At 45.9% G+C, this 13,308-nt stretch overlaps 1 protein-coding gene across 1 annotated transcript in view; it reads left to right on the top strand.

The window, feature by feature from the left end:
- The window catches only part of LOC138566189 (SRSF protein kinase 3-like), a 244,358-nt gene that overhangs the window by 153,923 nt on the left and 77,127 nt on the right, over positions 1–13,308 (top strand). The window contains exon 7 of the mRNA XM_069643232.1: positions 2,111–2,273. Coding sequence (XP_069499333.1) covers positions 2,111–2,273 — 163 coding nt within the window. The remainder of the gene's footprint in view (positions 1–2,110; positions 2,274–13,308) is intronic.

The following is a 13,308-nucleotide window of genomic DNA, read 5'->3' on the forward strand; positions in this document are numbered from 1 at the left end:
TAATGGTTTTTGACCTAGTAAAGTGGATGTATATTGTTTATAATAAGTTCATTATCTCATGTATGATAAACTAACGTCACTATTTGTAAGCATTTTGAGGTTACTCGTGGCAGTCTCCCGATACCACAGTAGAGGGGTTCTCATATGCAGAGCAGATAAATTAGTAACAGCAGCAGGGCCTGGCTGTATTAAAACATCGTGGATGGAGGGAGCTTAAGGAAGGTGGCCCATGCAGTCTTAAAGTTGTGAAATATACCTATATTGTGGCGCATGGTGTGGCGTGATCATGAAGTAGGGATGGTCGGATGTCAAACCCATGGTACAAGTGCAAGGACGTGGTGCAATGGGTGGCCAATGCACCATCCGATTCCCAGGTGCGGAATTTCAAATGGGAGCAGTTGCCCCTTTTCTAATTGGCCAGAATCCATACAATCGGAAAGGCAGGGGGCTGGCTCGACATGTGAACATTCCAGCAAGATTGGAAGCCTACACATCCAAGGCTCTCAAGATTTCCGTGGCCATGCGTGAGAGGCCATCGATCCTGTTTTTGCGTGAAATTCTGGGACTTAAAGTTCTCCTGACATTCAAATGAGAAAGAAAAAACTACAAGTCACAGAATCCAAAAGGAAACCACTAGGACTGGATGGCCTGCTCAGGCATGGGCACAGGAAACTTGAGAGCTCTCCACACAGGGGAGTTGCTAGGTCTGGAAAAGACCCGGGGCTACACTGATGTCAGAACTGTTGGGACTGGGGGCTAGCTAGTCTTTTGGCTGTAGCTCCTGAGATTCTATCCGGGGCTACAACCAAAAGTTCAGGGGCTATAGCCCCCTTCGCCCCCACCCCCCTAGCAACGCCCCTGTATACTTGTAAACATGACAAACATGTCATGTTTACAAATCCCACAGTGGAAATTACTTGACTTGAGTTATAAGGCAAAAGGATTTGAGAAAAGGGATGTTGAAACTGCTATAGGCTGTCAGTAATGACTTGCCCATATCATGCTTTTCATGTGGCCACAGAATGTGGATTAGTGGGATGTCAGAGTGGCGGTGGGGTTTAAAGGCCTGTCTGAACATAGCAATGCAGTGGGATGATATTCCTGACATAGGACGGCATCACATCACACCAGCAGAGCTTCAGAAAGGAAGACTGCTGGTCCTCTTGACGTGTATTTCAGTGGGAAGGCTGGAAAACAGTCTGTAACATTCACATTCTCTTTTATACTACCTGTTCCTGACAAACGGAAAGTGAGGAAGGGCCGAGCACAACTGAGAACCACCAGCGATTGTTGGTGGCGCATGTGCACAACGCACTCATTCTAAGGAAAGCCAGTGACATGATCACGAGTTGGGCGGCAGCCTTTAAATGCAGCGTTAACAATAATAACGCTGCATTTAATGGCTGGCATGAACACGCGTTGGGAGCTAAATGGGCTGTGTTGCCTCCAGCTTTTTGCCGGAGGTGAAAATCCCATTTAGCGCCCCATTTTTGGCGCAATTACCACCGGCGGTATTAGGGTGCAGTAATTGCGCCGAAAACGCTCCATTGAGTCCAATGGGGAATGAGGATTTCCCGTTATCGCCCAGCCCACGATCCAGCGCTAATTGCATCAGACCAGGTAGCACTAACTTAATTAACGCTGGCCGGTATCCCTGGGGTATTACCGCTGTGTTACCGCCCCAACCCGTGATTAGACCCACAGTCTGTAACCCTTCCTCAAAATCCCTTTGTCTGAGAGGTTGCCTGATTTGCAGGTGTCTGCGGGGTATTGATTTCCAGGGTATGGCTGGGTCATGTCTGCACTTTGTGGCACACTCCATCTAATGGCTTTGCATAGAAGGAGCAGGATTAGTAAGATGCATGGGGCACATTGGCTGGGCATAGACTGGAAGAGGTGCTGCCTTTGACACTTTTAACATGGTGACAACCGGTATTACCTTTCTCTACTAGAATGCTTCAATATGCTTTTACTTGTTCTAATTCAATGAGGGTGCAAATGATTGGTCCGGGTTTCATAATACTCACCTACTTGCTTATTGTACCAAAAAGGCATTCAGTGGGTACAGAAATGTGGCGCAAATGACCCATACCTTCTATTTTTCCCATAGGTGCTCCAGGGGCTGAACTTTCTGCATAAGAAATGTCGGATTATCCACACAGACATCAAACCTGAGAACATTCTAGTGTGTGTGAAAGAGGAGACCCTACCACAACTCATGGCCGATGCTGCCACGTGGAGCCGAAGCAGGAATCAGGAGGCAAATTCCCAAGGTGCGATATGCGGTGCACGCCTAATTGTTTCCACCATGACAGTATTCTACAGCAGGCTACTACAGGCCTGATTACAAGTTTGGCAGTGCTGGTAAAAGGCCTCATTACCCGGATGGCGGTAATGGTTAACGGTCACCGTTAACCATAACCGCCTTACTACGAGGTCCCTTAGCGGGTTGGTGCTTTAACGCCTGCTTTTTGCAGGCGTTAAAAACCAACCCGCTAAGGGGCCTTGGTGCTAATTACGGCACCGCAAAATTGCGGTGCCTTAATTAGCACCTTCCCCATTCCCATTATGCCCTATGGGGCAAAAATAGGAATGGGGAAGGGCAGTGGTGGAAGGGGGAATTACCGCCCCGCCAACCTTGGAATGGGGCGGTAATTCCCCCTTCCACCAAGGCGGTGCCGGTATTTTACCAGCATGGACCAAGGTGCTAATAGCACCTTGGTCCCCATTTCTGGGTGTTTTACCGCTCAGTCATTCATTAACGAAACTCATTTTACCAGCTGGTTTTCCGTAGCAGATTTTACCACCACAAAAAACCAGTACTGCATGTGGTAATTACAGTGTAAGGTACTACAGCATACAGTGATTACCGGATCCCCATGGAATCCTATGGAACGCCAACATGGGGAAGAACGGGATGGCCTGCATGGCTCGCCGCTCAGTAATTACTGCATGTGATGACCGTAAAAACGTTTGGAAGTATTACCGGGTGCACTACCTCCAAACCCGTAATCAGGCCCTTTGTAGTGTAACGCCGCTGACCAGTTACTATGAATATGAACTGACGGAGACTATCGCACATTAATGTAAGATGAGCCCAGGTGTATTGGCAACCAGAGGCAAGTGAAATAGCACTGCATCAGTAACTCATCTATAATATACTATAACAATACTAATATATAGTACACCAATATTATTACACATAAATACCATGGGCACTACTGACAGAGTACAACTAACATCCTCTTCTTGGCTTGAGTACCTGCGCACAGAAAACAGCAACACAACCTTGTTCGTGTTCCATTGCCGAGCTGATCACAGCAGACTACAATATCCGTGTTGAGCAAAAGCCTATGGCCAGGGGAGGTGACCATGCTATTTCCAGAATTCATTCCTTCCTCAACCAACACTGACCTCGCACCCCCACTATTTCGGAGAAAGGATTAAAAGCCTCCCAGGCTTCCTTACTGTTGAAGTTCTCTTCTGGTATTAACACACCATGGGCCTCATTAGGACCCTGGCGGTAAGGGGTTTGCGCCAGCGTTAGCTGCGCCGACCCCTTACCGCCAACTACGAGTTCCCATAGCGCCATGGTCATTTTTCCGCCCGCTTTTTGCGGGCGTAAAAATCCATGGCGCTATGGGACCTTGGTGTTAATTACGCCACCGTAATTTACGGTGGCGTAATTAACTCCTTCCCCACTCCCATTATACCCTATGGGGCCGAAATGGGAATGGGGAAGGGTAAATGGGTCAATGGGGACTTACCGCCCCGCCGACCTCGGAATGGGGCGGTAAGTCCACCATCCGCCATGGCGTAAACGGACTTTACGCCATGGCCGGAAAGTCCGTCGATGGCGGAAAAAATCCGCCAGGGTCGTAATGAGGGCCCATGTCTCGCGCCTTGACACACTTGTGTATAGGCGCGTTACAAATGCCATATCATACCATGTCCTGCTCCCCTTTCAATGACGCCTTTTCAGAGGCCGCCTTCTCATGTCCTTCTTTTTCAACCTGGTGGTCATCTCTGCTTACTAACAGTTGGGTCAACCAGATGAATCTGCTAAACTCCAACACCTTCATCCAACACATCCTTAGGTATAAAACACACGTGGGCCTCATTACAACATAGGCGCTCCCGTATTGCACGGTGCCGGTACAGGACCGGCACCCTTCATTACGGGAGCGCCTATTACGAGGTTCTCTTGCGGGACCCGGAACAGACGTCTGGTAAAACCAGACATCCTTTCTGGGTCCCACGAGGGGACCAAGTAGCTAATAATCCCATTGAGCCCAATGGAGGCTCAAATTGGAATGGGGAATGGTTCTGTGCATGAGGAATTACTGGGTCCTCCAAGGTCGGAATTACCCAGTAATTCCTCATTCACAGACCCTGGTATTGGAGCCCGGTATGGAGACAGCCATGGCGCTAATAGCACCATGGCTACCTCCATACTCGTAATGAGGCCCAGTATCTCCAGTACCAGCATTAAAAAAATGTTATACCTTCAACTTGCGTTGATAACCTCATCCTCGGCTCTAACCCCACACTGCTCCTTTGTCCTTTGTCACATCAACTTGGAGGCACTAATCTATATTTACTTGCTCCATTTACTGTCACATACACTACCAACCTCTCAGTGCTTTGCACATCTAACTCCTGCAAGAAACGTTCTGCTCAATCCTTGACTCCTCCCCTGTCTGACTATGATGCTAACCCATTCCCATAACCTATCTATATGTCTCCAGCTTGTGTGTCCTCAACAGTCATCTAACTGCAGCCATGGTCAAAGCACCCTACCATACAAATGACATCCTCCACCATGAAACATCTCACCAAAAGATCCACCTGCAATTCTCCCAGTCAAGTTTCAGACAGTCTTTCACCAATCGTAGAACACTAAACTCATCTAACTGTTCCACGAGTGCACGAGAGAGGGAGCAGGAATGCCAATCATGTCTACCTCTATACTGGGATCTCTGATGCACCTAGCATATCTAAAGATGTATTTCAACTGTCCACACATCCCCACACCCTACCGCAGCGCCTCTTTACGCTGCCTTTTTGATGAAAAAAAACTACATTCTCTGTCAAGAAAAACTCAGAATATCCATTTCTGCTTTGCCAAATCCCTTGCAATATACTCTCAACAACACCACCGCCAATGTACAGCCCACAACCTTTCTTTTTAACCTAATTTTCAAACCTTAATTCTTCAAATTCCTCGCATCTGGCAAGTATTCCATGCCTACCTGGCTATGACATCACCTGAAATTCCTCCCTTACAATCAGATTTGTTATTGGCTTTTTTGGCTGATACAATACAAAAAATACTATCACCCAAATTGAAATCTACAATTCCCAGCAAACTCTTTGAAAGCACTGTGGCATATAAACGATTTACTTTGAGCGCCACACACCTTTGGAGGATGACTGGGCCAGAGTCCACGCTCTGCTGGTACTGAGTCTACCATCTCTCCAGTTGCGGGTGATAAGGACATGTTTGCTGATGATGGTGGAGTCAGTGCACTCATGCAACTGTGCGTGCCCTCTTCTTGATCACCTCCTGCTCCCTTCTGCGTTCAAAGCACAGCCCCTTTCCTGGGCAGCAGCCTGAGGCGCATCTCTCTTGAGGCTCATCTCTCTTGAGGCTCATCTCTCTTGAGGCTCATCTCTCTTGAGGCGCATCTCTCCTGAGGCTCATCTCTCTTGAGGCTCATCTCTCCTGAGGCTCATCTCTCCTGAGGCTCATCTCTCTTGAGGCTCATCTCTCTTGAGGCTCATCTCTCTCGTCTCCCCTTTTCAAGATGGCGGGCTTATCCATTCACTTGGACACATTTCCTATTGATGCACCATTGACACCCAGATCCTGCTCTGGATAAACAAAGACTTCAACCCCACTCAGATCTCATTACCTAGATGCATGACAACTGGCTCAACCCAAAGCGTGATACAACGGAAGTCCTAGCATCTATAGCAGGCCCCAGCATTGGCCTTCAACCATGTGCCCAACCATCCTTGTCCTACCCTGGCTCTCTTAGCCTCGGTAAAAGACCTTGCCATCCAACTGAACACTGGGTGATTATCTGGATATCCAACGGGGGAGGGGTTCATGTTCCCCAAGACTCTCCCCTTAGGGGGGTGGAAAACAGTCCTGTGGGTTACCCCAGTCTTCCTTATTATATTCCTGATTCCACAGCTCCGTTAATAGCAAGAAAAGAAATGCCAGCACTGCACCAAACGAAGGAGAAATGTGTTTTCCAAATACTCACCCCACAGGAGTAATGGTTAATGTATACCCTGAGCTGTTTGACACAGGAAGACACCGGAGTGAAGGGGAGGGTGAGAGTAAGAAGGTGGAGTGGGCACTGGAGTTTCCTGCTTGCTCACTGCACAGGCTTGGATCATGAGATTCTGGCCCACGTTCGGCGCAAGCTGATTGGCTGCAGCACCTGCCCCAGGTGCTAATATTGCTTTGGCATTGGAGGCCTTTTCCTAAAGGAAAGAGAGTTACATGTCCATGCGTGTCGCTTAACTTCTTCACGCTCCACTTTCAACTGTTCCCCTGGCTTTTCAATGCCTATGTAAACTCTCTCCCTTCATTTCTACTTTCCAAGCATACACTGGTGATACTCATACTGAATTCAAACTCCCAGCCCATACCTTGACCCCAGACTCACCTTACAGAATATCCAGGTTTGGATGTACAGCGAGAGCCTTCCCCTCCCTCTCCATGGACTGGGTTGAGGGCCCCCTCTCCACACTTTCAATAGGTGTGCTAAAAAAATGGGTGTTGTTATTGGCAGGCTCCTAGCCTTCTCCAAACAGATTTACAAGTTCACTAAGAAGAACAAGTTACTTACCTGTGCCAACGTTCTTTCGACTGGATGTTCCTCCCACGTATTCTCAAGAAACAGAACTGTGTATTACTACCCAGTAGGCCCAAATGCACTCCTGATTGGGTACAGGACCCAATGTTGATTTGTGAATGTTTGAATAAGGCTTTAGCATATAAAGGCTTACATTTGTATTTGTACATTCATTCAAATTCTTGCTGAATATCAAAGGTTATTTTATAAGCTTTACTGAACAGTGTATCTCATTCAATAGAACCAGTCCCCAACACAAATGTTAGAGAATCTCTTCCCTTTAATTCTCTAATTTTAAACAAAATTAATATAATAAACAACAGATAGCAGATATCAACATGATTCTTCTTTTGGTAAAAAAATATCAAAACATCAAACAAGAAGTGAACATAGGAATACAATTGTCTCTTAGAGCGGATAACTCCCTCCAGGGAAACCCTTCAAGGTTGTAACAAGTAACCAACGCGTTTCGGATCAAAGATCCATCTTCAGGGCAGGGGCTTCTCTGTTCCTATACATGGTGAGCTATGAAAAGTAGCAATTTCCTTAATTCTGATCCTGTGGGAAATTCAACAGAACATTCATTGTAATAATTGTTTAAATAGAGAGAGGCTAAAAGTAGGGTAAGGGGAGGCTAATGGTACTAACCTATCCCATCAGGCTGGTAAGGTCCAGAAAATGACCTATCAATGGAACAAGAAAGGAAAATATAGCCAAGGTAAGCGTTTTTAGTAATGTAAAAAACTACTCACTCAGAAGTAGCACAATGTAATGGGAAGTGACATCCCTGCACTCACCCAGTCTTCTGGTGAAGATCACTGGAGACTGGGATGCGGCCACGCACAGTACGGCAGAAACCCTAAAGTAAATACGTGATACTCATAGTTAGGGACATGAGGCAACCTCATGAAGAATCACAAAACATTAAACATTAATCTCCATTCTATCTAATGCATTTAAAATCGGGCAGCGGACAGTAGTCCATAGAACGCTCGATCGTGAAATCTAGAGCCTCACAAGCAACGTATATCCCTCATAAGGGCGGCACACATGGAGAACGCGCGTGCACAGCCCCATCGGTCTTGATTCCCAAAGGGGACTGAACAAAGACTCACCGAGTTGTGGAGTTTCTCCTCCCGTGCCGACTGCTAGACTGAAAGCAGCGCGGCTACGGGTAGCATCCTAAATTGACTTGGCAACCCCACGCATGCGCACTGGGGCGGCCGGGCGGAAGACATCTTGGTGTGGGCCTACGGCCGTAACATAGGTTGTCATGGGGATTAAGAATGCGTGGGAACATCCAATCTGTTAACAATCTCGATGAGCTCAACTAGTGGGGATAATGACCTAGTATACTGTGTGTATCTTAATAGAAGGAATGGAAAGTGACAGATGCACGTGGGGGCATAACCTCATAAGGGCTTCTGGAGGGTTGCGCACAGGCCATATCACACAGATGTGCAGTGCTGGTATATTGGTTGCATGTGTCACTTCATTGGTATACAATCAATTACAGATCACAAGTTACATACATGACAAATTATTTTACCCTGGCTTGATTCCACCTGGCTAGTGACTTGGCGTCTTGCCAAGTAACATAACTAGACAAGGCCATATCTTAAGCACAGTAACATTAATCAGGCATTGAGCAAGGTCAAGTCGAAATTCGAACCCTCAGATTCTCAAATTCACAGAGCAGCAGTTCAAACGGTTATGATTAACATTGTTGCAGTCAGAAGCATAATTTGAATCATGTGGTACATATTCCAAAGTCACACAAAACACATTAGGTCAAACTCAGTGTTCATGCCTCGAGGGCTTAATGAGTCCAAAAGTTCGATCCATAGGATCTCCCGCTGTGACAATTTACGTTGTGCATCACCCCCTCTGCTTCCTGCCGTTACCTGCTATAAGATGACACATTTTAGCTGGCAACGGTATGCCGTGCTTCTACAAAGTGGACTGCAACCGGTGATTTCTGATTTTTTGTCCGAATATTGGACTTGTGCTCAGTCCATCTCGTTTTCGCCTTCCTGGTTGTCATGCCAACATAGTAAAGTCCACATGGGCATTTCAAAGCGTATATTACATTCTGGGCGTCACAGGTACAGGAGTGTTTAAGTAGTACAGGTTTCCCTGAATGGGGATGCGAGATGAAGTTGCCCCTAATGATATTACTGCAATGTTGGCAGTTGTGGCACGGGAGCGTGCCTTTAAATTGAGTTGATATCACTGGGGATGGAATCTCGGCCTTCACTAGGCTCTTACGTAGAGTTTTGCTGTTTTTGTATGCAAACGACAGAAGATCAGGGAACAAGTGTTGTAATTGTGGGTCCAACTGTAGCATTGGCCAATGTTTTTTTATTGCCCTCTTGATTCTCATACTTTCTACTGAGTATGTGGTAACATACACTAGTTGTTCCCCAGACTTCGGTGGTTTAGGTACAAGCAGGGTCTCTCGATTTATGTTTCTGACTTTTCCTGCTACGTTGGTAATCAAGGTTGGATCATAACCCCTTGCTGCAAATTTAGTCTCCAATAGGGACGACTGGCGTTCATATTCAGTACTTTCTGAGATCTTTCTTCTGTACCTTAGAAATTGACTGAGTGGAACACTATCAACTGTTCGTTTGGGTGGAAGCTTGTTGCTAATAGCAGGCTATTTTTATCCGTCTGTTTGGTATAGATCCTAGTTTCAAGTTTAGCCCCAGCTGCATAAACTTCCATATCCAAGAAGTGGATTATCGTACTGCTTGGCTCAGTAGTGAATTTGATTCAGGGACTCATGTCATTCATCATCCGAAAGAAGTTCTCTAGTTCGTCGTGGGGGCCTGTCCAAATGCCAAAAATGTCATCTATATATCTGACGTATAGTGACAGGTGTTTCGTCCATCTTGGTGAGATAAGCACATGTTCATGCTCTAAATAGTATATAAATGCATTTGCATAGCAGGGGCCATGACCGCCCCCATACTTGTGCCAGAGATTTGGACAAAAAATCGGTCCTGAAATTTGAAGAAGTTGTTTCTCAGTACGACCTTCAATAAAGTGAGGACAAACAGTCTGTCTCCTTGGCATTTGTTTGATCTCAATATAAGCCATTCTATTGCTTCCAAGCCGGCTTTGTGGGCTATGTTCGTATATAGCGACGTGACATCCATAGTGAACAGTAGATCTCTTTCTTGTACAAACTGCACGCTGTTTAATTCCTGCAGGAAGTGCATCGTGTCTTTTACGTAAGTGGGTGTTTCTTGGATCAGAGGTTGAAGAATTTTGTCCAGATATTGAGCAAGTGGTTCGAGGAGACTGTCTGTTGCCGCTATAATCGGACATCCAGGAGGTTTAAGTAATCTCTTGTGGATCTTTGGTAATATGTATATCACCTGCATGATGGGAAGTTTGTTCTCAAGGAACTGTCGTGTTTTCTCTGAGATAAGCTCATTCTCTTCCGCCTCATCCAGGACTCCTTTAATCAGAGCACGTACTGTTTCGGTAGGGTTCATTGGAACTTAAAGGTATGTTTCTTCATCCATCAGTTGCCGTTCTATTTCTTCAAGGTAATCTTGCTTGTTCATCAGTACGAGGGCACCTCCCTTTTCAGCCGGTTTGAAGATAACTTCCTGGTTATCCAAAAGGTTCTTGAGTGTCTGTCGCTCCCTTTTGGAAAAATTACCTTAAGAGTCAGTTTTCAATTGTATCCTTTTGAAGTCCTCCAGGACCGTCTTCTCGAATGTGGATAAGATATGGTTCTGCACCGAAGGATAAAATGTGCTTTTGGGACTAAGTTCCAGGAATTTGTGTGGTTCCTTTCCTGAATCGTCCTCATCCAAGGAGTCAAAAAATACTTTGAGTTTCAGCTTACACATCAGCTTAAAGAAGTGGTTAATTGTATTGTGCCCTTCCTAAAGGAAAGAGAGTTACATGTCCATGCGTGTCGCTTAACTTCTTCACGCTCCACTTTCAACTGTTCCCCTGGCTTTTCAATGACTATGTAAACTCTCTCCCTTCATTTCTACTTTCCGAACATACACTGGTGATACTCATACTGAATTCAAACTCCCAGCCCATACCTTGACCCCAGACTCACCTTACAGAATATCCAGGTTTGGATGTACAGCGAGAGCCTTCCCCTCCCACTCCATGGACTGGGTCGACGGCCCCCTCTCCACACTTGCAATAGGTGTACTAAAAAATGGGTGTTGTTATTGACAGGCTCCTAGCCTTCTCCAAACAGATTTACACGTTCACTAAGAAGAACAAGTTACTTACCCGTGCTAACGTTCTTTCGAGTGGATGTTCCTCCCACGTATTCCTCATCTTTGACATATCCAAGTCTGCTTGAGTCTGAATTTTATTTTCAAAGGGTCGAGCGTCGTGCAGCTTCGAGTCATGGTTTTCGACAGCCTCTGTAGCGTCCCTCACTGTGACGTCAACGCTGATATATGAAGCACGTGTGGTGACAGTTACCTCAGTTCTAGTTTTTTCCTCCTTTAATTTGCATGCTGTGCCATAGGAGGAGACATTCCTGACGTTGCGAGAAAAGAAGGTGTAAGGCAAGGAAATTCTAGGCAAGCAAGAGGGGAATAATGGGAGGGCGATGAGGCATACGTGGGAGGAACATCCAGTCGAAAGAACGTTACCACAGGTAAGTAACTTGTTCTTCGAATGGATTGTGTCGTCCCATGTATTCCTCATCTTTGATACATACCCATAGCAGTTTGTGTGATAAGGAGGGTGCTGAGAATTTCTATTAATGTTATGAAGGATGGCTTTGCTAAATTTGGCCTCGTCTCCGGGTAAAGAGTCTATGCAGTAATATCTACTGAAAGTATGAAGGGACGACCATGTTTCTGCTCTGCAGATGTCATGCACTGGCACTCCTTTTTCTAGAGCCAAGGAAGTAGCCACCTCTCTAGTGGAATGCGCCCTCACACCTGAATGTGATTCTTTTCCTGCTAAAGAGTAGCATTCTGTTACACACATGACAATCCATCTGGAATTGTTTTGTTTTGTGACCGCTAAACCTAGCCTCTGTCCAGCGTATCCAATGAAAAGCTGGTCATCCTGCCAAACATTTGCTGCCGTGAGATATAGTAACTTAGAACTCTTTTAGGGTCCAGGCGATGTATATGCTCCTCTTTTGATGGGTGAGGAGGAGGGTAAAATGTTGGTAATGCTATACGTTGTGAAAGGTGGAACTCTGACACAACTTTCAGAAGAAAGGAATATCGAACTCTTAAAGTAACTTTGTCCTTGAAAAACGATGCTAAAGGAAGCTTTGAAGACAGGACTAGTAGCTCACTTACCCTGCGGGCAGACATGGTAGCTATCAAAAAGCCAGCCTTTATTGTAAGTATCCTCAATGGACACGAATGTAAGGGCTCGAAAGGAGCTCCCATAAGACATTTGAATACGAAATTCATGTCCCATGATGGCACAATAAAGGGAGTAGGCGGAAACAAATTTGTTAGACCCTTAAGAAGTTGTATTACAATAGGCACCTTAAAGTGCGATCCCTCATCAGGAGATCTCTTAAAAATTGACAGTGCCACCAAGTAGTCTTTCTCCGTGGCCACTTGTAACCCTGAGTGGATCAAGTGCAGCAAGGTAGATAGAACAGTGGGAAGTTTGCATGTAAAAGGATCAACTTTCTTTTCTCAGCACCAGCTGCAAAACTTGTTCCAATGGCAGCAGTATAGGGATTTAGTTGCTGGTCTTCTAGCCGAAAGCAACACCTCCATCACGTTTTCTGGAAGGTCCCAATCCTTATATCTCACTGTTTCAGACACCTGGTGTGAAGGTTGAAAGACCTAATTTCTGGGTGAAGAATGCAACCTCCCTCTTGCAAGAGTAGATCCTCTTTTTGGGGAAGACGAATTTGAGGGCAGCTAGCCATTTCTAGAAGATCCCAGTACCACGTTCTCCTAGCCCAATCCGCAGAAATCAGAATCATGGTTTTCCTGAACTTTCTCAACCTCCTTATTACGTGAGGAATGACGGGGCTGGAGGGAATGCGTACAGTAGTGGAAACTCCCAGTCTAATACAAACGCATCCCCTTGAGCTCCTCTTGGAGGACATTCCCTGGAGCAGAACTGCTCGCACTTCCTGTTGACACTGGTCATGAACAGATCTACTTGAGGGCTTCTCCAATGGGTGAAGATCTCCAGAAGGACTTCCTGATCTAACTCCCACTCATGGGAGATCGTACTATGCCTCTTCCTAGCCCAGAACCAAATCTGCATTGCATCTATGCACAGGGCCAGTGACCCTACGCCCCGTCTCTTGTTGAGGTAATGCATAATTCAACTTTTCACAGAGAGGCTATCAGGTACACTTCTGAATTCAGCTTCTAAATGCACTTCAAAGTCAATTTTCACCGAGAAGTACACTTCTAAATTCAACTTTCACAGAGAGGCTGTCTGGCACACTTCTAAATTC

Source organism: Ambystoma mexicanum, chromosome 2p (genome assembly GCF_040938575.1).
Source record: "Ambystoma mexicanum isolate Mex_15411 chromosome 2p, UKY_AmexF1_1, whole genome shotgun sequence".
In the NCBI taxonomy this organism is placed as follows: domain Eukaryota; kingdom Metazoa; phylum Chordata; class Amphibia; order Caudata; family Ambystomatidae; genus Ambystoma; species Ambystoma mexicanum.